Source organism: Ruditapes philippinarum, unplaced genomic scaffold (genome assembly GCF_026571515.1).
Source record: "Ruditapes philippinarum isolate M1 unplaced genomic scaffold, ASM2657151v2 ctg1019_1_1_1_1, whole genome shotgun sequence".
Lineage (NCBI taxonomy): Eukaryota > Metazoa > Mollusca > Bivalvia > Venerida > Veneridae > Ruditapes > Ruditapes philippinarum.
The window spans coordinates 1-23556 of record NW_026857033.1 but is presented as its reverse complement, the minus strand read 5'-3'; the positions used below and the strand labels follow the sequence as shown (position 1 = coordinate 23556).

At 30.0% G+C, this 23556-nt stretch overlaps 1 protein-coding gene across 1 annotated transcript; it reads left to right on the top strand.

Moving 5' to 3' along the window:
* The first annotated feature begins 863 nt into the window (after positions 1–863).
* LOC132748570 (paired mesoderm homeobox protein 2A-like) lies at positions 864–21599 on the top strand. The gene is made up of 4 exons (XM_060738172.1): positions 864–1375; positions 19766–19965; positions 20442–20658; positions 21255–21599. Exons 1-4 carry the CDS (start codon positions 1123–1125, stop codon positions 21437–21439), a joined length of 855 nt encoding a protein of 284 aa, XP_060594155.1. The 5' UTR covers positions 864–1122; the 3' UTR covers positions 21440–21599.
* Positions 21600–23556: the final 1957 nt, after the last annotated feature.

Sequence of the window (23556 nt, the reverse complement as noted above, 5' to 3'; positions counted from 1 at the left end):
AAATAAGTTGAAGGTTTGAACTGTACTCCGTCAAAAATCAGTCTCTATATTTTGTTGTTTGTTTTTGGTTCAGATATCCTAGGTTTTCTTTCTGGTAAGCATCCAAACATGCTTGGTACCTAAACTATTTACGCAAGTTTTCTTGTTTCTACTGACATGCTTGGTGCCCTAGTCTGCCACCAAACGTGTTGAAAGATCTTTCCGTCTGAAAAAAAATATCGCAATTTAGTCCAGAAGTATTCTAAAATAAGCTTTTTTACTCTTTGATTCGAAACAACATATTCGGTAAAATCTGAAGATAGCCCTTTTTCTTTTAAAATTATTTCAACAATACCTGTTATGTTATATATATTCTTAATTAAAAAAGAAATGAACGAATTAGATGCAATGCGTTGACGCAATTTAGAAAAAGAGAAAACGTGTTAAAAGCTGACAATATTATCGTTCTTTAAATCTGTGTTCAAAGTAAATGAACAGCTGTCAATCTGATAAAATCGTCAAACGTTATAAACAAAAGAAATGTAGAAAAATGTCTTTATTATTTACCTGCAAGTACCAAGCCGCCCGGAGCAAAGAAACGGGAAAAACGTCGAGAAATTATGTCTGCGTGCGCCTGGACGTTAAACGGAATCTTCCTCTCGCTTCGTTTCAGCCAATAGCGTGACTCCTCTACAGCGCGACTCATTTAAATATGCAAATGATATTCAAATGAGTCTCCAATGCCATTCCTGTGACAGAGAAAGCCTTTGATAATCAATATTCCAAAAGCAGCAAATGGAACCAGCCTATAGCGTTTAATATCAGAAATGTATTATAATTAAGTTATGGAAAATGCTACGCAATATTCCCTCGAGTTACTTGATATCTCACTTTTTTCATAAATTTTATGACCATTCATTTGATACGATCAGGCATTCTCTTTAACCAAGTTTAAGGCAAACATCGGTAATCAGGACTCAGTATTGAAATCATTGTTCATATATTAAATACAGCAATAGTTATCGACGTCAGCCACACAGAGACGACCCGAGTTTTTCGTCGTTGGAAAATCTAATTAGTCGCTGCCAACAGTTAGAACGCGAAGCACCATTTTCTAGTGACTGTTTACTAAGTGTCTCCCAAATGGATTACCCGTACTTGGGCCAGCATAATTCTTTCGATGCATCGTGTACCCTTCCTGGGATGGAGTCTGCTCTCCAGAACTGCAATATTCCTTGCAGTTATGGAGATTCGAACCCGTTCGGACAGATGGCGGCACAAGGGTATCGGTACAACGGTGTGCGGTCTTTTCCACCCGGTCCGGCTATGGGATCAGCGTCCTGCAGCATGATGCCACGACCACGAGATCCGACACAGCCTGCTGTGTTTCCTTCCGGTAAGTAAACTTGATTTACCAGTATTGTTATGGCAGAAGCGCGGCGAAAATAAGATTTGGACGAGGTAAATTGTTTTAGTACGGCTTAACTATGTTAGAGTCGTCTACTTAGCGCCGGTGATTGGGAAAAATTGAATTACTTAATGTAGAAATGCGAGTTTTGCATAATTTTCACCCAAGCCGAAAATTTTCTATTTATTTATGACACAAGGGTGAAACAAACAGGAAAATTGTTGAAAAATCAAATTTGTCCGGTCATCAAGTGGTGTTAAGGCGACTGTATCTGACTGCTCGTCGTTTCTGGGATACTTTCGGTTATATTATACGCCATGTGGCTTTTAAGAAACTCTGGGAAAGAAATCAAATTATTTTGTAGATTGTAATTTTATAAAGAATATCAAATAACGTGACTTATTTCATTGTAGCCTGTTAAGTGGCCACAAATTACATCAAAAAGGAGTAGAGCACCCGCGTGTCTTTTAATGAACTTAGGTGTCTGGAATAATTTATTTTTGGGGTTTTTATCTCTAAATGAAGACGACTTAAATCTTAATATGCTCTGCTGACCCAATACTGATCGTTTCTTTCACAGATATAGATTTAATAAAGCTGGCAGATTTGGTTAGGGTAGTCTTGATGAAGTAAAATATTTGAAATTAGGTAAACGTGAAGTATATCAAATCATGTTTGGAAATATGTTAGACATAACCATATTTGGAATTCCCTTGGACAATTTGAAGACTTTATCATCAGGGTTTGGAGAAGATTTTGTAGAATTAAATAAACGGACTCTCATCAAACGGCGATACAGTTTCTGAGCAAAAGGAGCACATTATTAGCCAAATATGTATGAATAAGTTTTTACTTTTGGCTAAATATTCTAATGATTGTGTTTGGATTTTATACATTAGATATACCTGGACTAATTAAATAATCGATATTGGCGATCGGATATATAGATAAATATAATATATCATTTTAATTCTGCGACACATGTAAGGGTATCGGATAAGACAATTAACATGAATCGGAACTTTACCTGGCAGTTAAAGAGAAATATCGCTCTAAAAGATACCAGGCTTAACAACTTTCTTCCGCTCGAAAACGTCTTCATATAGAATTGTTACTTTAACACACAGACTATCTTAAGCGATAAGATATTTGGAAATCTGAAATATCAAAACATCATGATTTCAGCTTTTTGGTGGTCATTAAATTAAATCAAACCGATACAAAAAAAAATATCATTTTATGAAAGATTATCCATTTAAATATAAAATAGTATAACATGCATTATCATGGTCGAAGGTTGATTAGCGAATTAAAAAAAACTTTCTTTTGATCATTTTTATCCAAAATAAATGAATCTCGTGGGTGACGCGGGATAGGAAATTAAATGAAAATAAAGTTAAATTTGCATGAGTTTAAAACAAGTGACATACTTATATATGCTGAATTTAAATAATTTGCGAAATTAAAGTTAAGCTTAAAAATCAAAATAGTTAATATCTTTTTAATGCATATAGATATATATTACGGCCATATGAGCAAGATAAAACACTAACATATTCCCTATCTGATAAGTGTTGTTGTTGTTGTAGTAAATAAAATATCTTTTAATAAAGTTTACAGTTTAAGTATTCAATAAACATTTAGAATGGATTTAAAATAGGACAGGCGAAAGCGCGTCAATATTTGTAAATTATAATTTGACCATAAAGGATTTAAAAATGGCGTTTGTACATATCTTAATTAGTCTAGAAAAAGAGTATGGGGGAAATTAATTCTTTTTTCTTTTGACTAAGGTTAGTGACGTACAAAACAGTAACATTATATGTCAATAGACAGTCAACACATGATTTAAACAATAACCGTCATGTTTATAAGAACAAAAAGTAAATATACCCGCGTGATGCAATGTCGCTCTCATCTTCTGTTGTTTTTTAATGTTGTTTTTTATTGTTGTTTTTTCTTCTTTTTTCAAAAAAGGTAAAAATCACCAATCTGATTTATTAATCAATTTTATTGTTAATAGATTGAACAATAAATCTGTTATTATATATGCACAGTATAGTACTGACAGAGAATGCAATACTTACTGAAATAACATTAATTTTTTTAAAGAAATTTTTAACTGGTATATGGAATCGGACACAACGTTTTAAAATTCTCATGTTTGCGGGAGTTCATGTGTTTTTAATAAATCCGAATATTTCTCCTCTTTCAATAATTTATTCTCTTATTTTTCATATTTTATTTACTTATGATTTATGTAAATTGCTTTATTTTAGTCCTCTGATTTTGTTTAAAATATATAATGAAATATAAATATCTGGAACCATTGTAGAACTGTAACATATTATAATTAGTTTATATTTTGATGAACACTATGTGTCCGGATGTTAGAGTTCATCTATGCTACTACCATCACTTACTTTTCTACCTACCTCTCTCATTATACACATATAAGTTTATTGAGTTTATTGGTACAGTAAACATTATAAAGTATTTCATTGAACACTGACAAAAATAAACAAAGCTAAGCTAACATAAATGGCATTTCCATTTTCAAATAGTTAAATACTACTATTATGCTATCAAGAATGAATATACAGTAAGGAAATGATTTACATCTTTGCGTGCATTTTGATACAGCGTAAATAAAATACATTTATCAAATAAATTCAAGTTTGAAATTTTCAATATTTTGTTGTCGTCAATATTATAAAAATGTAAGTAAACTGCTTATTGAATTTGTGTATGATTAAACTATAAACTATCCAGAAATGTAAACAACAAACAAAACAGTCAACATGACAGGATATTTTTAGCAGTAGTCAGTCAACAATTATATCAAAATTATAACAAAATTAATGTTGGAGTAGTTAAGCAATCTACCATGATATAAAAATATTTTTAAAAATTAAAGTGTCGTTCATAATTAATCGAAAGAAATTGAAATGATTATAAAATCATGTCAAATTTTATGCATGATTGAACTATTTGGACTTGCTTAAAACAGTGTAAATGCGTTTGAATATTGTTAGAGTGGACTAAACAACAACAACAAAAACAACAACAACAAAACATGCTATATAATTAAGGATGTGAAAAGAAGCCAAAAAGAAACGTCTATATGATACAGTCAGGCTGAATAATGAATGATTCCTAGTCAACACTATCAATCAGAACATCCTTTTTGATCATGTTGTTACTTTTATGTGACCTGATTGCAAATAAAGGTATTTGTTGTAAAAAATATAATAATTTATATCAGTAAAAGTTGTTTCATATATGAAAATCACTATTTGATAAAAGTAAATAAGAAAAGAAAGAAATTTATTTGAGGCGCTTGTGGCATAAAAACGCTTTTGATGTTGTAATGAGCCTATTTACAATTTTAGATTGTCTGACTATTCAAACAGATTTTATAATAGTTTAAAGATTGATTAACCATTCAGTAGAATAAAGTTAACAAGAAACGATATTTATACATTGTAATTATTCCTAGAAAAACTGGAGGTATCTGGCATCTTTTCGTTACAAGAAAACTTGAAATACTACACTTAATTTATCTGTTCCATTAAACAGTTACATTCACATCCTTAATAAAATCATTTTTATTTTAATACTTAATAAATGATAACAAATGTATTTTTATAACCCCGCGTCGGATGATAATTATAACATATGACACAATTAAATGTCCATCTAACCATCTAGATACCCAAATACGTAAAAAATTAAAATAATATCTTAGAAAGCAATTGAATATCAGTAAAAACAAAACTACTTCTTATATGAAGAGTGCACTGAGCATTATATTTCGGCCTTTTAAAGGGTACATCTCTTTAGGATATATGTTGATCTTGTGCTCAATTTCGATAAGATCAGAATAGTCTTAGTTTACAAATAATTACTTCAAATATCTAAGTCATCATAATATGTAGGCCATATGATTGGTTTTGACAAGATCAGTGCATTCCTATTTTACAAGGAATCATTTTAACATGTTCAAATTATATTATTTGTGGCAATGAGAAGCATACATACACCACATACAAACGCGTATATATTTATGTGAACTCTGAAAAATGTAGTCAATCAAAATAAGGACTGTAGCAAAGTTGCATGTTATGTAGTTTGAACAGTCTTTGTTTATTATGAATATAAACTATTCTATGCCTAAAGCATGGTAAGGATTCTTATGTAAATGTTATTCTTAAGACGATATTAAGTTTAAATATACATTGCAAGGTTGATTGTAAACCTCTTTCTCAATGGTTTCATTTTTGTTTGAATATTCATATATTGTACACTGTTTTGCTTATTGTATTGTAAATTCCTCACATGCTGCCTTATGAATTTGAAAAATAAACTTATCACAATTTACATACTTATTTTGTAAAACATTTTTTTTCCTCTTTCATAGAATAAATATCTTTTACGTTTCTATAATGTTTAATGGTTCCTTTATTAAAATGAAAGTAATTGGATTTTGCTGAAATGAAAGCAATTTGATTAAAAGAACTTGTTTTGTCTTACTATTCAATAATTAATATCTTTATTAGGTAATAATCATCTCAAAGGTCATTATCCCTTATATTTCTACTTTTAAGGAAATTATGTTATGTCTGGATGTACAGCATCATTTTATATTTAATATTAAATCCTTTTTAAAAATAAAATTAAAATGTTAAATACATAAAAAAACAACAAACAAACCGAATGTTGTGTTCTTAAAACGAAATATATTGGAAGAAAGTAGGAACTATTTAGAATAATCAGATGTTTTAACTGTTTCAACACCGTTCAATTATGAATTAAGTTACACTGTTAGAAATGTGTTTAACTACCGTGTTTAATCAAATTTTGAAATCCCTAAACTTTCATTTGAGATTTGCTTTTTGTAAATCGGGAAAGTTTAATTGAACTACGCATCTTGTTACAGTGTTAACCATTTCAACGATTTATTTTGATACATCAAACATTTAAACATCACTCTAAATTTATATATTATTACTTTGCCGTTAGTTATTATAATGACATTAATAATACCCTTTGTCTTGTTTTACTTGTTCCTTGTAATTGCATATAAATGTTCATCATTTCGGAATCAGTTATATTGTCGTTTTTTTTCTGTTCAACCGCTGTTTGGTTTATCATTTTATAAGCGGATAAAGTTTCACTTTTTTTCTTTTGACGCTATACTATGGGTATGGATGCAATTACTTATGCAATAAAAATTAGTTCGAGTTTTTCAAATAAAAAAGAAAACACATCCCTTTCTCAGAGAATAAAACTTGTACAACCGGACTTATAGTATTTCGGAAAAATGAATTAAAAATACAAATAGAATCATACGTAACAACAAAATAAAACTAGTTCTTTAGATAGTCAAAGAGTGCATGCATAAAATGTCAAAGTACAGAAATTCCCATCTTCGATAACCATAACAGAAGTAACAATAGAGTAAATAAATGAGAGAATTCAGTAAAGTTATTATGCCATTTCTACACACAATAATTGCAATTTTAAATGGAAGAAAGCGTTATGAAAATAGAGGAAATTTCGAGTAAAATAATGCAAGATTACAATAAAACTCCGTTAAAGCATTTATAAACATTATTATTGATACCTTGATATTGTTGTACATTATTATATATACAAACGTGGTTTCGGTTAAATGAAATTTTGTTTCCTAATATGTTAACAAAAAGGCGAAGTTTGGATGGACGAACCGACATCAATATTAAGACTAGTTGAAGGTTACATAAACAACAAACCGAGTGTTACTCCAAGTCTGTGTCTAGCATTGCTGGCGGGTGGAGGAAAATTAAAACAACAAAGTCGGGATCAATTGAGAAAATGACTTTTAAGGAGTATTTAGACCATAGTCTAAAGATTAGTACTAGTATTTTAGTGGACACGGCGTCAATGTTAGACACATTTATTTAACAATACCGTTACGGATATAAAATAAAATAATTTACAATTTTTTTTTGTATCCCAAAAGCTTTTGTAATGAAATGCTATTTAAATTTATATTAAAAAGCAATAGAGAAAACATTCAACTAAAAGTGTATTTGCAATTATAAATGAGCAAATAATAAATCAACAGATCTAATTAAACTGAGCCTGTATCATTTTAAATTTTGCCGTTTTAGGCCCTTTTAAATGGTTTTCATTATATCTATTTACAAACGAAGTATTAAGTGACTCTAAGTAGTAGAAATGTATTGACATGATATATCCATTTAAACGCAAAGTTAATACTTGTCCGTTTTCTCTGATAGCTGACTAATAAATTAAATTCTATTTGTAAATATATTTTTTCATTATTTTTCTTATTTATTTAAGTTTCATTATCTACTATTGAGGAACGCAACTTTAAATATTAAACCACCCCTGTATCCTCACCACTGCACTCCTAACGTTAGGATGTACTATTTGTACTTTTTCTACATTTCATTTCATGAGAGAGAAAATATATTAAAAATATATATAAGGTCAAACATTTTACATATGAAATTCTGACACTCCGTATGAAATTTATTTGATACCGAAACATTTCGTCACACATTTTAAATAAAGTAGCACCACCTTATCATATATGTTATTTTAAACGTGTATTCATCATAAATCCTGGGATCTTTGCGATCTTAAATCGCCAACACATCCAAGAAAAGACACGTTTCCATGTCAAATGTTGGTAAAATATGAAGTGATATTATTATAATATAAATTCATGGATTAAAAAGTATAGGTCACAAGATATATATAAATAATACAATTACAAACAAATATAAATGCAAATGCATTGATGTAATGAAAGAAAAAAATGTAACGTTTCAAAGCAAGCCACTGTTGCATTCCCAAATATTAAAAAAATAAAATAAAAAAATACAACAACAACAAAAACAGAACAACAAACTTTCAACCGATAATACATATATTTTTTGTTTAAATATTTCTAGAGAATATTATCTGAAATATAAATGCATTTTAAAGACAGTGGCGGTAGTATGGGTTCTGATAAATTTTGTTTATATGAAATGGTTAAGCAGATGGTTCAATATATATATTTCCTAGCTTCCCTTTTCCTTTTTCATTTAAAAAAGAAGATACAATTTATCTATTTGACACTTGATAACCTGGTCTTATGTATAAGGTCACATTGTTGCTTCACTGGAGTGTGTTTGTGTTGGGGAAGTGGGCGGTGTAGGGGAGGGTAGGGTATTTGTAATTCTTCTATTTTTTATATTTGTAATCTACAGCAAGTGCTTTTAACTAATTTTTCAACATGCAATGTTTGATATTTATGCCTATGGTCGTACTTCACTTAATGAATTGCTCGTTAACTCTCCAATTGAAGAGTTTACACAGAACTTTCCGCATACTCTTTTAAGAAATACTTGTCAGAAAGAACTGCTTTGCTGTTGGCATAGATAGAAAAAAATGAGCGCGTAAACATTATCCACAAATTTTAAGATATCTTCTTCAGCAATTTTCATGATCACCATGAGTAAATTGAGTACCTAATTCTTTTTGAAGTTATATTAGGTACTTTCACAGTTCTTCCTCAGAGTAATTATTCTATTGCAAAACACTCCATGACTGATGCAACAGCAAACGCATGCAAGCGAAATACTGAGCGCTAGTGATGCATCGTCGGTGCACTTCTGCGTTTGAACATTCTCTAGTAAAATCCATCTAACTAATTCAAGTTTTTGTACATTGTACATGCAAGAAGAATAAGTTTTAATTAAGTAAACATTCTCGTGTTTATAAATTCAGCCTCATTTTTACAAATTAAAAAACACACATTTTTTTTGGTTAGTTATAAATGAACTACATGTAAATAAATACAATTTTAATGACCGATGGAAGGCATAATTGATGCCATGCATGTTAATGAAATAATTATATTTTAAATTAAATAATTGTATTTTCAATGATACACATTTGGTATACATTTATTTTTCGTTTCGTAAATGAATCTCTAATTTGTAAATAAGCCAAATGTCATAATTAATCAAAAGCTGACTTCGTGAAAATATATAACATATATTTCTAAATGAATTTAAATCAACACAAATATGTTTGCATAAAAATGTTCATCTTACCCAATAGTCGATTTACAGACATATTATCTTTAAAATTCTGTAACGTTATTTTCTAATTTATAAAACAAAGACTTTCTGAACAAAATAACATACAAATGTAGCTGCATTATATGAATATACTAAAAGGGAGAAATGCCACTTAATGCAATACAGTCAATGATTCAGAGATCCAATATCTTAACAGTGAATGTCATTCATATATTAATGGATTATTTATTTATCCTCTTAGAATACTGCTTTAATATAATTATTTTCATTCCACTTTGTTTTGTGTTATAATGATAATGACAACATTACAGAAGTGTAATTACTTCCCCGATGTATCATGTAACACTTATAAATGATCATATACATTCTAATATGATCATGTAAAAGTCTGAGATGGTCGTGTAGAAATCTGAAATGATCGTTTACAAAGCTGAAATGACCTTGTTTAAGTCTGAAATGAAACGTTTCACCTTTAACTATCAAATGGTTCTTATCTAAATAATTTGAAATTAAACATAATAGGATAAACGTACATGTATCGAATAAACATAAATTAATTTTATTTGAAGAAATATTTAGAATCACTTAATAATTCAAATTAATCAGCCTATTTTATCAAGGTATAAACTGTTAATTGTAATGTGAAACGATATAATTGAATGTTGACTATGTTTTGTATCAATACAATATATAGTATGCTCAAATTTGATATTGGAAAATACTGATAATTGCTATACAGTTATTTTTAAATGTTAAAATAGCGTCCATTGAGATTACACAGAAGATATGTTACGTTTTTAACTCATCTAGGTAAAGACAGTATGAATAAATGCTGTCCTTAAAAACAAGCAGTTTTTTTTAAGAAAGGATCAAATTCACTTGACCAGTAATAGGAATGTATATTCTAAAACAAAGATTGTGCATTTTCTTATTCAAAATAAACAAATTTATAGACAAATTCAGTAACAATATTCAATATTTAAATTAATTTCTGCAATAAAAGCATGTTATCCAAAGATGAACATAGTATATATTTTCAAACATTTTATCAAAAAGCTTCAACATTGCATTATCTAGTTTATTATAGTCAGAGCAGAGGCACGAGAAAATTGACTGCAAGAAAATAGACATAACCATCCACACATAAACCTCCATGAAACATTGCATTATGAAACATTGCATCATGAAACACTGCATTATGAAAAAAATAAAACTTCTAAACTTAACATATGCTATCGAGAGGTGCTGTTTTGTAATAAAAAACAACAAATTTAATATCTATAAAGTTCCAGTGATTGGTTTGTCCTATACCAACGTAAATCGAGCTCAGCAGGATTGAGTTCCAATTTACCATTTGGCAAAATGCTTTTGTTTTAAATAAAGAATTATTTTCGTTCAAGGGAATAGATAAGAAAATATAATGTCATACGCAATTTGTTTGCATATTATATTGTGAATAGTAAATCAATTGTAACTAGAAGATAAAAAAAACATGTACAGAATTACCATATATTTGGTGTTGTTTAAAAATTGTACAAATATAACTATGATGTTCTTTTATTATAACCGAGGAATACACTACATCTGCAGTGCTACAATTATATTTTAATTCGTTAAAGTTTCTGCGAAACTTTCTGTGATTTAAGGTAATAATCATCAATTTTCAAAAACAGAAATAACAGAATGCAATTACATTTTTGTTTCAATGCTGTTCTTTTTATTTTCTTTACAAAAACTAGCAACTGTCTTCATGACAGAAACGATGCATTTTCAATTAAACAGCACATCTATTATTCATACCAGTATATAGGCAGCGGATATTATTTCTCGGTTACTTCGTCACTAGTAATTATAGCAAAGATATTTCTCAGCGTTTTATTCCCGGTGGATCTTACCGCCACACGCCTAGTGTCGCTCACATTTGGGATGTCACCTCAACGGGTATAAAAATTGCCTGAATTCACACCTTCCAAATGAAACACTTTCATTTCGAGAAAATATTTCAGTCCCATGTTACGTTTGGCTGTGTGTGACTGTGACAACTATGTCTGGGAGTGATGTGACGCCAGTATATATATATAGTGAAGAAAAATCTGCTGCCATTTACAAGAATGGTGTCAGAAGTGTCGAAATAACTTTACAGCGTGCTGATATGATGCAGTGTTTTGAACGCTTGTCTCATATAAAACCGTCCAATGGTGTGACTTTGTTTTAAATTATTCAAAACTTTCTGAAATATCTACCGCCACTCGGCTATCATTTTTTTCTAGCTGGTAAAAGAAAACAGTTTTATGAGTTGAGATAGATACATTTTGAAAACTTTTTTATTGTCAACTACCGAAATAATCCATTCGCTTCTGGTTGCGTAGTAATTTGTAAAGCATGGAGTTGTTTTGAAGTATATCTAGAATTGTTAACTTGACTTTATTCCCTCTTTAAATGGCTGTGTGACGTACTATTCACATAGTATGCTTCCTGAAAGGTACAATGACAAGTTTCTCAAGCAAGTGAAACAAGATGGAACTTTTTGTTTGATGTTTGCATGTTACAAAGTGCATCATTGTGATTCCTATAATTTTAATGAGATTTCTTTTCACAACTTATCAAATATATCTATATATATAATTCTTATTTTCTTCCTATCGTTTCTTATATGTGCTCAATTCGGCATGAGTGGTGATACATATTGATGTTTATACTAATAGTGATAATGATACTAATAGTACATATTCTACTAGTTATGACAAAATAACATTTATAAAGTCTAAACTGATATTGTAATTGGTCTAAATATTATTTGTGAAGATGGTGAATATGTTGGCGATATAGATCTTATGTGCATATTTGTATTTTTTTAATTACTGCAAAGCATTGAAGAAATTAGAGCACCATATTTCCGACGATTTTATCAAAACACTCCGGATAAAAATTGAATCGAAGTTTATTTTCCAAGCTGTAATTTTTGACATCAAATCCCCATCACACTTAAGCTAGCAGACGTTAAGAGAGCATCAATCAAAACTGTAGCCCTATAAAGTCCCCACCCGCGGCTAGTGTAATTAATATCCCGAACACAGAGTTAAAGGACCATTCCGCCTTGTGACCTTGATTAATCAAAGTCGCCACAAAAGTGATCAAGTTAATCAAAGCGCAAAACACAAGTGTAAAATTACCAATATTTAAGGGGAGAGACGAAACAGAAAATGACGAAGGAACTGGTGAAAAATGAGCTGAAATTACAGCGGCATAATGTCTACGTTCGATGAACAATTTGTTGTAGTTTACCGTTCCACTCTGTTGATTTAGTCACGTGGTGCGATGGTGCTGCACGCTTTTCCTTTAGATTAATCAGCAGGAATTTGCATGCTAATCATGACTGCCTGTCGCAAAGTCATTAAAACTATATTGCCTTCATTTAACAATAATAACAATTTGTATAACATTTTGTAACGGTTTGATGTCGCCCTATGATAACCATAGTAACACAATGGGCGCCTGTCACGCGACGTCGTCACGAAACATGTTCCTTTACTGAGCCTTTTGTTATGTCCATGTAAAGGAGATGTTAATGGTGTTATAATATACTTTCACGCTGACTTAATGGGCCCTAATTGAAAACCAGTTTTCTATTGTTTTGACTTGATAATGTGTGTGGCACGGCCATCCCGCAATCTGTTGAGGAATTAAATGATGGAAACGTTTTATAATTTGTGAAATGTTTGTAAGATATTACACTGTATACATTATTGATTTGAGAATTTAATGTTTTAGATCGCCATTAAACTGTCCATGTCTTAGATTTGATGGTAAAAAGGTCTGCTTCAAAATTTGTATGACTAATTTTTATCATTAACATCGTATTTCATTATAAAGATATAACCACAACAAGGATATTTTAATTCAATTCATGTTCGTTCCCGTCATGGGCAGTCTTTTCTTTTTCTTTTTATTTGCTTACTTGAATTTCTTAATAAACGTTTTAGATCACTCTTGAATCTCAGCATGTATCATGTATATGTAATTACATGTATTTCTTTATGTAATATTGTTAGTTACCATAAAATGAAACACGTTAAAGCGTAGTTCATACATTTGTGTCACTTATAAATGTGATTATAGAAATATCATCTATAACAACAAGTACACCATATCTTTTCTCCTCTATATTTTCTCATTAAGAGATGAAAATTAAGTTTTACAATAAAAATATAAAACATGAATTAAAAAGCAGATTAAAAAATGTTCGCGTTCGCATCAATGAGTTTTTGTTGCTGGTAAAAAAAATTAGGATATTTTTTCACACCAAAACGCAATTGCTTTATAGTACTTTAATATACGTGTATTTTATTAAGTATATAAAGTATCATTTTAATCACATATTTTTGAAAACGCAAACTAATTAATTAATTTTAAATTGATATTATTTGTTCGTGGCAAAAAAATGGATAATCACATATAATTTCTAAAATAAAAAGCTATTGTTGAAAATAACAGAAGACATACATAATAGATTGATCCACATCAGTAAGAAAAATATAATTGAACTTGTTCAATAATAACAACATTTTATTAATGCAAAGAATATATAAAAGTATATTAAGTTATAATTATATTAAGACATTTATCTGATTGCATTCAGAAGTAATGATAATAATAATAATAATAATAATAATAATGATAAAAAAATAATAATAATAGTAACAACAGCAGCAGCAACAACAACAACAACAACTACAATAATAGTAAGTCAATAAAAAATCTATCAAAATTAATGACCACTACTGATTATTTTAACCTTTTTTTCATTACTTATTACTTCAGTTTCTGAAAATTTGTAGTTTCTGAAAATTTGTAAAGATTTTAATATATTTATGTCACCGCCCACAAGTCTAGAGTATAGCTTCGCCAGCTTTCACGCCTGTGTCTCTTCAGTTGGGTTGTACCATTTGGAATTATATGACATTGATTGATAATTCTACATGTATAAAAATGGAGAAAAATGAAAAATATACAATTCATTCGATGCTGCTTGCAACAACTAACAGAGATGGAAAGAGATAACTTCCCAAATTAAGACGTATAAATATCTAAATAACATTTATTTTGAATTTCATAAATATGTAGTTTAAAGTTGTTATATACTTAATGTAATTGTTTTATCTCGTTAAACACGTCAGTAACGTTTTAATTTGAATATTTTGACTTCGTTGTAAAGTACAATACGGATGTTAACTTTCCATACGTGTCTTACCTACATACTAGTATACATATACCTATATTTATCAAAATCTCAGTGGACAAGATTGAGTGTGATTTGTTAAGGCATCATTGCGACAGAGACTTCAGTGAACATTCCGTCTGATTAATTATTCAGGGAAAGAACGGGGATTTATTCATCACAGAAAATACTTTAATCAGTTTCTTCGCTACTCTCGGCAAAACGACTTCGTACTTGACAAATTACACGTCATTTGGTTCCCCCTTAATTGGAAATTTATTAAATAAAATTTTAGCGAGCGTCCCACGGCACGATACCGTCGATCATGCGCTTCTACCCAGTCTTTCTGTGATCGCCCTTTTATGATTGTGCGCAGTTGTGGATCAGGGCTTGGAATCTCCGCAATGAATACAAATGTAATCCATGCCAAATAAATTCAATTATCTCCGTATAAAGCCTGATATCAATATGCGCCAGTGAAAAATTCTTGTTTGGGGAAGGTACGTCTGATATTCTTTAAACTTGTTACGGCACCCATGGGTATGAATGGAGTTAACGAAAGAATATTGGCAAGCAGTAATCGATAGAGAACTAAATTAAAATATACGCTCTAGATAAAATTTCTAATACATACACTAACACATGCAGGTTCTCTAGTATTATGGGAATATCAATTTGAAATGAGATGTCTTGGAGACCTTTAATGTCAAAATAAAATTTCATATCACAACTATTAAAGTTCCTAGTGAAAACATTCAAAATTCCTTGAAATAATTGATATATATGTATATAACTTGCAGGTATTGTTTTTACAGAATAAGTTTGAAAAAATCAAAGTTTGATTATTTTCATAAAGTTATAAATTCTTGCTCAAGCTTCTATACTGTGATGAAGGTTAAAGAAACACCCAGTCATTGCAGTTACTCTATATTGTTCTTGAGATTTCTTTGTAATTTGCATTTTAATTTTAGGAAACTAATCAGACTAATGTTTGTAATTATCAAGAAAGGCTACAATAATTTTGAAATATTTTAATGGATTTTTATTTAACTCTGTTATTATTATTTTAAGTCATTTCTATGTCTGCAATTGTTTGACCGTAAATATGATACATTATATATGTTTTTAATAAACACATGAGAGGAGACCAACATGAAAGGGCACAGAAAATATTTCAAATTGTATAAATTGCCGGAATATTCATATCATGAAAGAGTTAAAATTGTGTTTGATCAACACCCGCAAAGTGCAATTTGAATGCTTGTAGTGCAACTACCAATCATATGTTACAAATTTATATATCTTACCTGATTCTATTGATAGATGATTGATTGAGTCATTCTCCTCAGATTAACAATGAACATATCTTAATTTAACGTTCTGTAGGCATCATAAAAAAAGAATACAATATTTCCTCTGAAGATAATGACAAACCTGTGTTTTATATTGTTTTAATAATGGACTTAGGGTATGTTAAATGCTTAACACATAAAGAACATAGCGTTGAATGTGAATATATATATTCTTTATTTGTGTCTCATTCATACATAACAACATCAAAACATTATTGTACAAAATAAAATGTGTTTGTGTACGGCCATTCTAATCAGAATTATAAGAGACTGTACAACAGTAGCAAAACTAAAACTTAGTGTCTTCCATACATAAAAATATCATGAAAAAAGCAAAACAAAAAGAAAAAAAAACAATAATAGTTTAGCTATATATTTTGCCATTGAATACCATTCCGGAAACTGTTACAAAACATCAAAAAAATAAAATAGTTAATATGAAAATAAATGAAAATGTTATTCTTGCTAAGTGGGCCCATTTTACTCAGGTGAAAGATATACAAAATATATTAACGCTATTAATTTGATATTCTTGACAAAAGGAGACGTTTTAGGGTCCTTTAAGATCTGATAAATAAATATTTCTTGGACTATTTACAAGTTGAAATGGTTTTGTGTTTAAATATATTCAATAATGTGGATTTATAATATACAAAACATACAATTATTTGAAAAAAAAGTGTATGTTTTAACCGTCTGCTTTACATAGACCTGTCAGAAAATTACTGTTTTGTCAATTTTTGACAACAAACATACTAATCAAAAGACAGAATTTTACAAAATATAACCTTAACAAAATATACCAGTCAATAATTAACCTTTGTTTTACGCATTTATACAGTCTGGCAAACATACGAACTGATTCGAGTTTGGACACATTTTTGCCAAAACATTAGATATAACCAATTTATTGTGTAAGAATTAAACATTTGCCAACAAAATCTGGCAGCTTCAGATTGATGAAAAAAAAGTCTAACAATTATTTGTCTGTAAGATTTTTTTAAAGTTTTCTTGTATTTTATATGTATCATTGTGGTGTATTCCTCACTTAAAGTGTTAGTATTAGTTTGATCTTAACAAAATTCTTAATGACACAGTTTATATTTGTACATCGTCCATATCATATACCAAATTTAATAAAAAAACAAAACAAACAACTGCAAGAATGTAATTTGAAATATCTAATCTTATCGTTTTGATAACATACATATAAAACCAAGATTTAAAGCGTACGAATGATAATAATTCTATATTTAATGTGCATTAAATGTTTACTTTTATAATACTTTATATCAAACGTTATAACATATAAAATATGAACAATAAAAAAAACTAATGTTCATACAAGTAGAGTGCAAATGGATTCATTGAATGTTTTCAACACGTGAATTTTTCAATTGCGTGTGTTGCCAAGAGAACACTGAATACCCAAAACAAAGACAATAATATCTGCAAGTATATCTAAGACTAAGAATTTTGAAGATGATATTCAAGGTAAAAAAGAGAGAAATATTTACTGGCTAACTGATGGCGATTAGCATAATTTCCTTAAGTGGAAAGGAATACGACGCAAATTGGCGAATCCAAACAAAACGTCAGTCCATATAACCCTCAAAAAGTAGTGTTATCTCAGGAAACCGCTTTCCAAGCTTTTCATTTTTCAAGATATACGACATACAATACAGATCAATAGTAATTATGGAAGAAGCGATTCATTACAAATCGTTGATGCGGATTCGATTCCACCGGGATGCCATTACGTCCCATTTTCGATCTTCCGCGAGACATTGACAAACTCCAGACCTCTGTGTAAAGGATCGTGTTTTCTATAGGTTGCCCTCTCTTTCCATTGTTCCAATTTTATGCCAGCTAACTCGCTGGAACAGACAAAATGTAGGAAAATTATTAGATAAATATTTAGATAAATAGATGTAAAAGATTGACCGTTTAGTATCGACCAACTGAAGACGATAATGGGTTGTCTGGACTTCCGTATAATTTGCCATCCCGTTGGTAGGCTTTCTAGATTAGTACAAAGTCTATTCTTTTTTCTTTTCCTATGCCAATAATCCATACTCGGAAAAGAAGTCCTTAATTTGGTAAAGTTTATTTATCCGAACTTCTGAGTATATTCAGAAGTTATTGTTTAAATGGTATTTAATTGACAGAATGTCATGTCATGTTTTTGATGTCACAATCGATAAGATGTCCCTACTGGCAAGAGATCAATGAGCGATATCTGCTACACGAGTTAACTGCTATTTAATACAACGAGATGGGACTATTTAACAGTAAAATGAGTAATTTAAAATCTATGATAGGAACGACAACATTTGAGTCAAATGCTGCTCGGAAGAAGAGCCACTTTTTATGAGTAGAATTACATGAGGAAACCAGTACAAAACAAGATATAAATCACCGCTTCATTCAGTTTGATGAAAACACGACACTTTAACATTGAATAGAAGATATGGCAAATCAAATTACAAAGCAATTAAGCAATTATAATAAGAAAACAATTTAGGAAAATTTGATCTGTTACACGCTATTAAAATCATTTCATTTCAAAAATCATTTATGAAATGAACTGTCTAGATTATATTAGATATTAGATGCACACAAACATTCAATGAAAATGTAAATTAACTTTCTTTTGTTTTTGTTACAAATTTCCCGTTTTTCATTCTCATTGATATGAAATATGTGTCTAATTTTATAACATGTTCACACTTTTATAAAGTCTATGATATCTAATTTTAAAACATGTTTGCTCAAACTTTTATAAAGTCTATGATATCTAATTTTATAACATGTGCACACTTTTATAAAGTCTATGATATCTAATTTTATAACATGTTTGCTCACACTTTTATAAAGTTTATAATATCTAATTTTATAAAATGATCAAAATTTTGTAAAGTCTATGATATCTAATTTTATAACTTGTTCACACTTCTATAAAGTGAATGGAATGATATCTAATTTTATAAAATTCACACTTCTTATAAAGTCTAATTTGTATAATTTGAAATAAAAAATTATAATTGGAAATTACATGTTATAAAAAATAATGGAAAGTATAGAAGATGAATTGCTCATTTCTTTCCTTGTATTATTTTCTGTACTTTGATAACATCGTTAAATATATGTAGGGAAATATCTTAACAGATTTTGTAAAAGGGAACTATTACTTTAAAATTAAAATTGACAATCAAACATACCTATTCGTTTATATGTTAATGTGGCTTGCTTTGTATCATCCTAATATATGAATGCTGAAATAACATTAGCCTGTTTTTAATGTGATTTTCACTTACTTAAGGGTACTGCCGCATAACTGATCAAGGTCTAATTATACATCAACAGCCCGTTTTGAAAAGGAATACGGGAAAATGTCAATCGACCAATAATAATTAATAAACATTTTTTTAAAAATACTAAGTAAATTAAATTTAATTAATTTTTTAAAATTTAATAAAAATTATTTTAAATAAATTTTATTAATTAATATATTTTAATTATCATAAGGCAATGTCGGGTTTAATTTAAATTTCAAGCAAAATATAGGTGAAAATCACATATTTTATTACCTTTAAATTTTTTATACAAAGACGGAATTTAAGTGTATGAGGAAGACATATTTGAAAATAAGCAACGGCTCAAAGTTGTACCCGTCGTTTAATTCGTATATTGTGTTATTTTCCAGGTTTATCATACAAGATGTACCAGCACAGTCACGAGAACGGCATCAGTCCCGAAAAACGAAAACAAAGGCGTATCAGGACAACATTTACCAGTGCTCAACTTAAAGAGCTGGAAAAAGCTTTCTCAGAGACGCATTACCCAGATATATATACGCGAGAAGAAATAGCCATGCGCACTGATCTCACTGAAGCCAGGGTTCAGGTATACATACACTAGATATGAACCGCGCTATATTAAGATGAGAAAAAGAAGTTTTCTAATTTGGCGTTTACGTTTAATGTCATAAATACTCTCTATATCAAATTGGTCTGACTAAAAATAGTAGTTTTATGATTTTTATTAGATATATTACATCAATAGTAAATAAGATATCAAGTTACAGTTGTTTGCGGTTTTTGGGAATTAAATTTTAGTTTTTACATCATAACAATTATATATATTCAACCGTTCTATAGAAATGTTTTCTTCTTCTGAAACTCATTTTATCCACGAAATACTAGACAAATGTTAATGATGATATTATCTATTTAACAGATATAACAACACCAAATATATACAAGCAACATTCTGTTTCAAAAGTTTATACAAAATATTCTTTATTATAAAGTGCATATATTTTTGTCACACATTTCAAAGTGTTTTGTGAATCAAGATTGAATCACTTTTCTGTTACACAGGTATGGTTTCAAAATCGACGCGCAAAGTTCCGTAAAATGGAAAGAGCCAAACAACAACAGCAAAGTCAGTCCCAGCCACAAAGTCCGCCAGTAAAACAGGAAAACAACACAGGGAATGGCAGCAGCAATAATAACAACAGCAACAATAGCAATAACAACAACAATAACAACAACAACATGAACAAAGAGAAATCGAAACCATTAGAGGACACTCAAGGTATAATAATAATAATAATAATAATATGTTATTATGGGGCGTCCGTAGCCGAGTGGTTAAGCTCGTTGACTTCAAACCACTTGCCCCTCACCGCTGTGGGTTCGAATCCCAACAGGGACTTTGGATTCTTTCATGTGAGGAAGCTATCCAGCTAGCTTACAGAACGTCAGTGGTTCTACTCAGGTGCACCTGAGGTCTTCCTCCACCAGTAAAGCTGGAACGTCGTCAAATGACCTATACTGTGTCGGTGTGACGTTAAACCCAAATCAAACAAAAAAAAATGTTGTTTTTGTTGTATGAGTAACCGAAAGACAATTTCGCCGCTGGCCAAACAAGATCAAGATGCTGTGCTTGTTTCGAGGTTCGAAAGTCAATTTAGTAATACTTTTTATTTTGATGACAGAACAGATTGAATTTACCAATGCTTACAATTGCTGTCCGTATACTAGTATTTTATGTCTTAAACTGTTTTAAACAACTTGTTCGTGTAAAGTGTACTTCTAACACCTTCCTTAAAAATTTAATTCTTTTATTCAAACCGTTTTTTTTAATTGACGGAGGAAATGGTATTTTAACCTTCTTTTCTTTGTTTCCAGCTAAATCACCAAACGAACCACCAAAATGGTCTAACCAACTCAATAACGCTAACAAGATGACGTCATCAATGTTGGGGGTACCAGCACTTCCGGGACCATATTCCAGTATCCTATCATCTTCTGTATCTGACTATCCTCAGAATGCAATGGACACAAAAATACCAATATCGGCGCCAATGTTTTAATATAAAATTCTCATTTCTTTACATGTAACGGAAACAAGTAATAAGGGAGACAAACGCGGTTGGAATGTTTTATTGAACAAAAGCGGTGTCTTGGGAACACAAGAGAGAACGCAAGAGAAAGTTGTAGGTTGTGAGCTTGAATGATCGGAATAACGGATTTGTTTCTACATCATATGAATTCAAAGACATCTTGGGAGAACTACAAAGTTGGAAACTGAAGACAGCCTAAGCATATATATTATTTTACACATGTATATGTCACATCTTTGCCGGCGTGAATTATTTCTTAGTATTCCATGAATTCTCAAAACTTCGACTGCTGACAGAGCTGTTTTGGTATAATGTTTATAATTTTCATTTTATTTGATATTATTGTTAAACCACTAGAAAATGCTGTAATTTACCATCTTATAAGAATGGTTAATTGTTCGTAAGTAACGAATACATCTTGAAACAAAGTGGAGGCTCGTGCTTATCTTCGGGGCTTTGTATTAATGTAATTTGATGTGACAAGACGTTTTTCGAGCACCAACATCGCAAAATACTGCATTTGTGATTGCATTAAAGAACTATCTTGTCAAAGATAGTTTGTCAGCTTTCTCCCCCATCTTACTGACAAACCTATCCCAAATTTATGCAACCGAGTAAAAACCAGAGTCAATTTTATACTGATCTTTAAAACTGTTGAAACCTAAATAATCATGACAAGACAAATAAAACAGAATATTCATTCCGACACTTTTACTATGTGCACCATACCGATGTTTCTCAATTTAAATGTAGAGTGAAGATATGTCATCGAACCTTGAACTTTTACAGAACACTGGAACAATAAAATACAGGGCAAAAACAAAAATTGTAAGACTGCTTGATCTGACTTAATGCATGTAAAATTAAGAATGTACTTTTGTATTTAATCTTTGAGGGTTGGTGCATCTTTGATAATAAAGAAAGCAAGGAATATAATTTTATCTAGTTCGATGCTGAGCAAAAAGAAAATGTAAAAAATCTTAACGTAAAGGAAGGATGGAAATAAAAATATATACTCGTACACGTACACATTCCGTGAAACATGCTCTTATTGCATAAGACAGTTAAGCAAGTACACTTTTTTGTATTTTATCCGGAGAGGTCTCTGTAGGCAATAATAATGTTTCTTTTTTAAATAAGCAAATTTCTGTTTATACTGCCATAGTGTTCATAAACGATCATATTCATATATTTTATTGGATTTTGTTGGTTGACAAAGGACCACTCGCTGACATGGTTGTCGTCAATTTTGGCCCATTAAACATCGCACCAGTTGAAAATAGTTCTGTCATTTAATATTTGTTCAAAGTTTTAATAGATAGATATAATTTATTGACGTATACATATTTGTACATAGTCACAATAAGAAACATGTAATACATAAATCATAAGTCATGGTACGATCATATTGAAAACAAACATTGTTAAACAAAAGTATATATGGAGAATGTTCTTAAATCCATATTTAAACAATACAAAGTTGGCATTACTCTTACTAAAAAAAAAAAAAGGCAAAAATGACTTTCATATATTTAATATGTAGTGAATCAACGATTAAAATTACATGATAAATACCATACTGTCGCTTTTTAATGAGCAAAATTATCATGCGCATACTGGTAAAAATAGTCTTTAAATGGTAAATATTAATAAGGTCATATCGACGCTTAGTAGCAAAGAATGATGTATTTAGCAAGTCCAATTAATTCGGATTTATTTTTTGACTTCAAAAGCTGCAAAAATTTAAACATACTCGGCCTTCTGTAAAATATGGCTTAATGAACTCCTACGTAATGCAGTATAACAATTGCAAATGATAATAAAATGAAATTCATCCTCAATTTCTTGAAGATTACATAATTCACATTTTCTTTCAGAACGTGGATTTCTATAGGACCATACCTCTCTGCCTCTATCTTTAATTTATGAGAAAGATAATCTAATACGAGATAAATTTTGTCGGTAGGAATTTAATGAATAAATTATCAAGATAAAATGCAGGTTCAAATATTGTCAATCAAATGTACATACAAATTAGACAAAAGTGGACTAGATTGAATGTCTGCATTTACCTTTTGTATAAAACA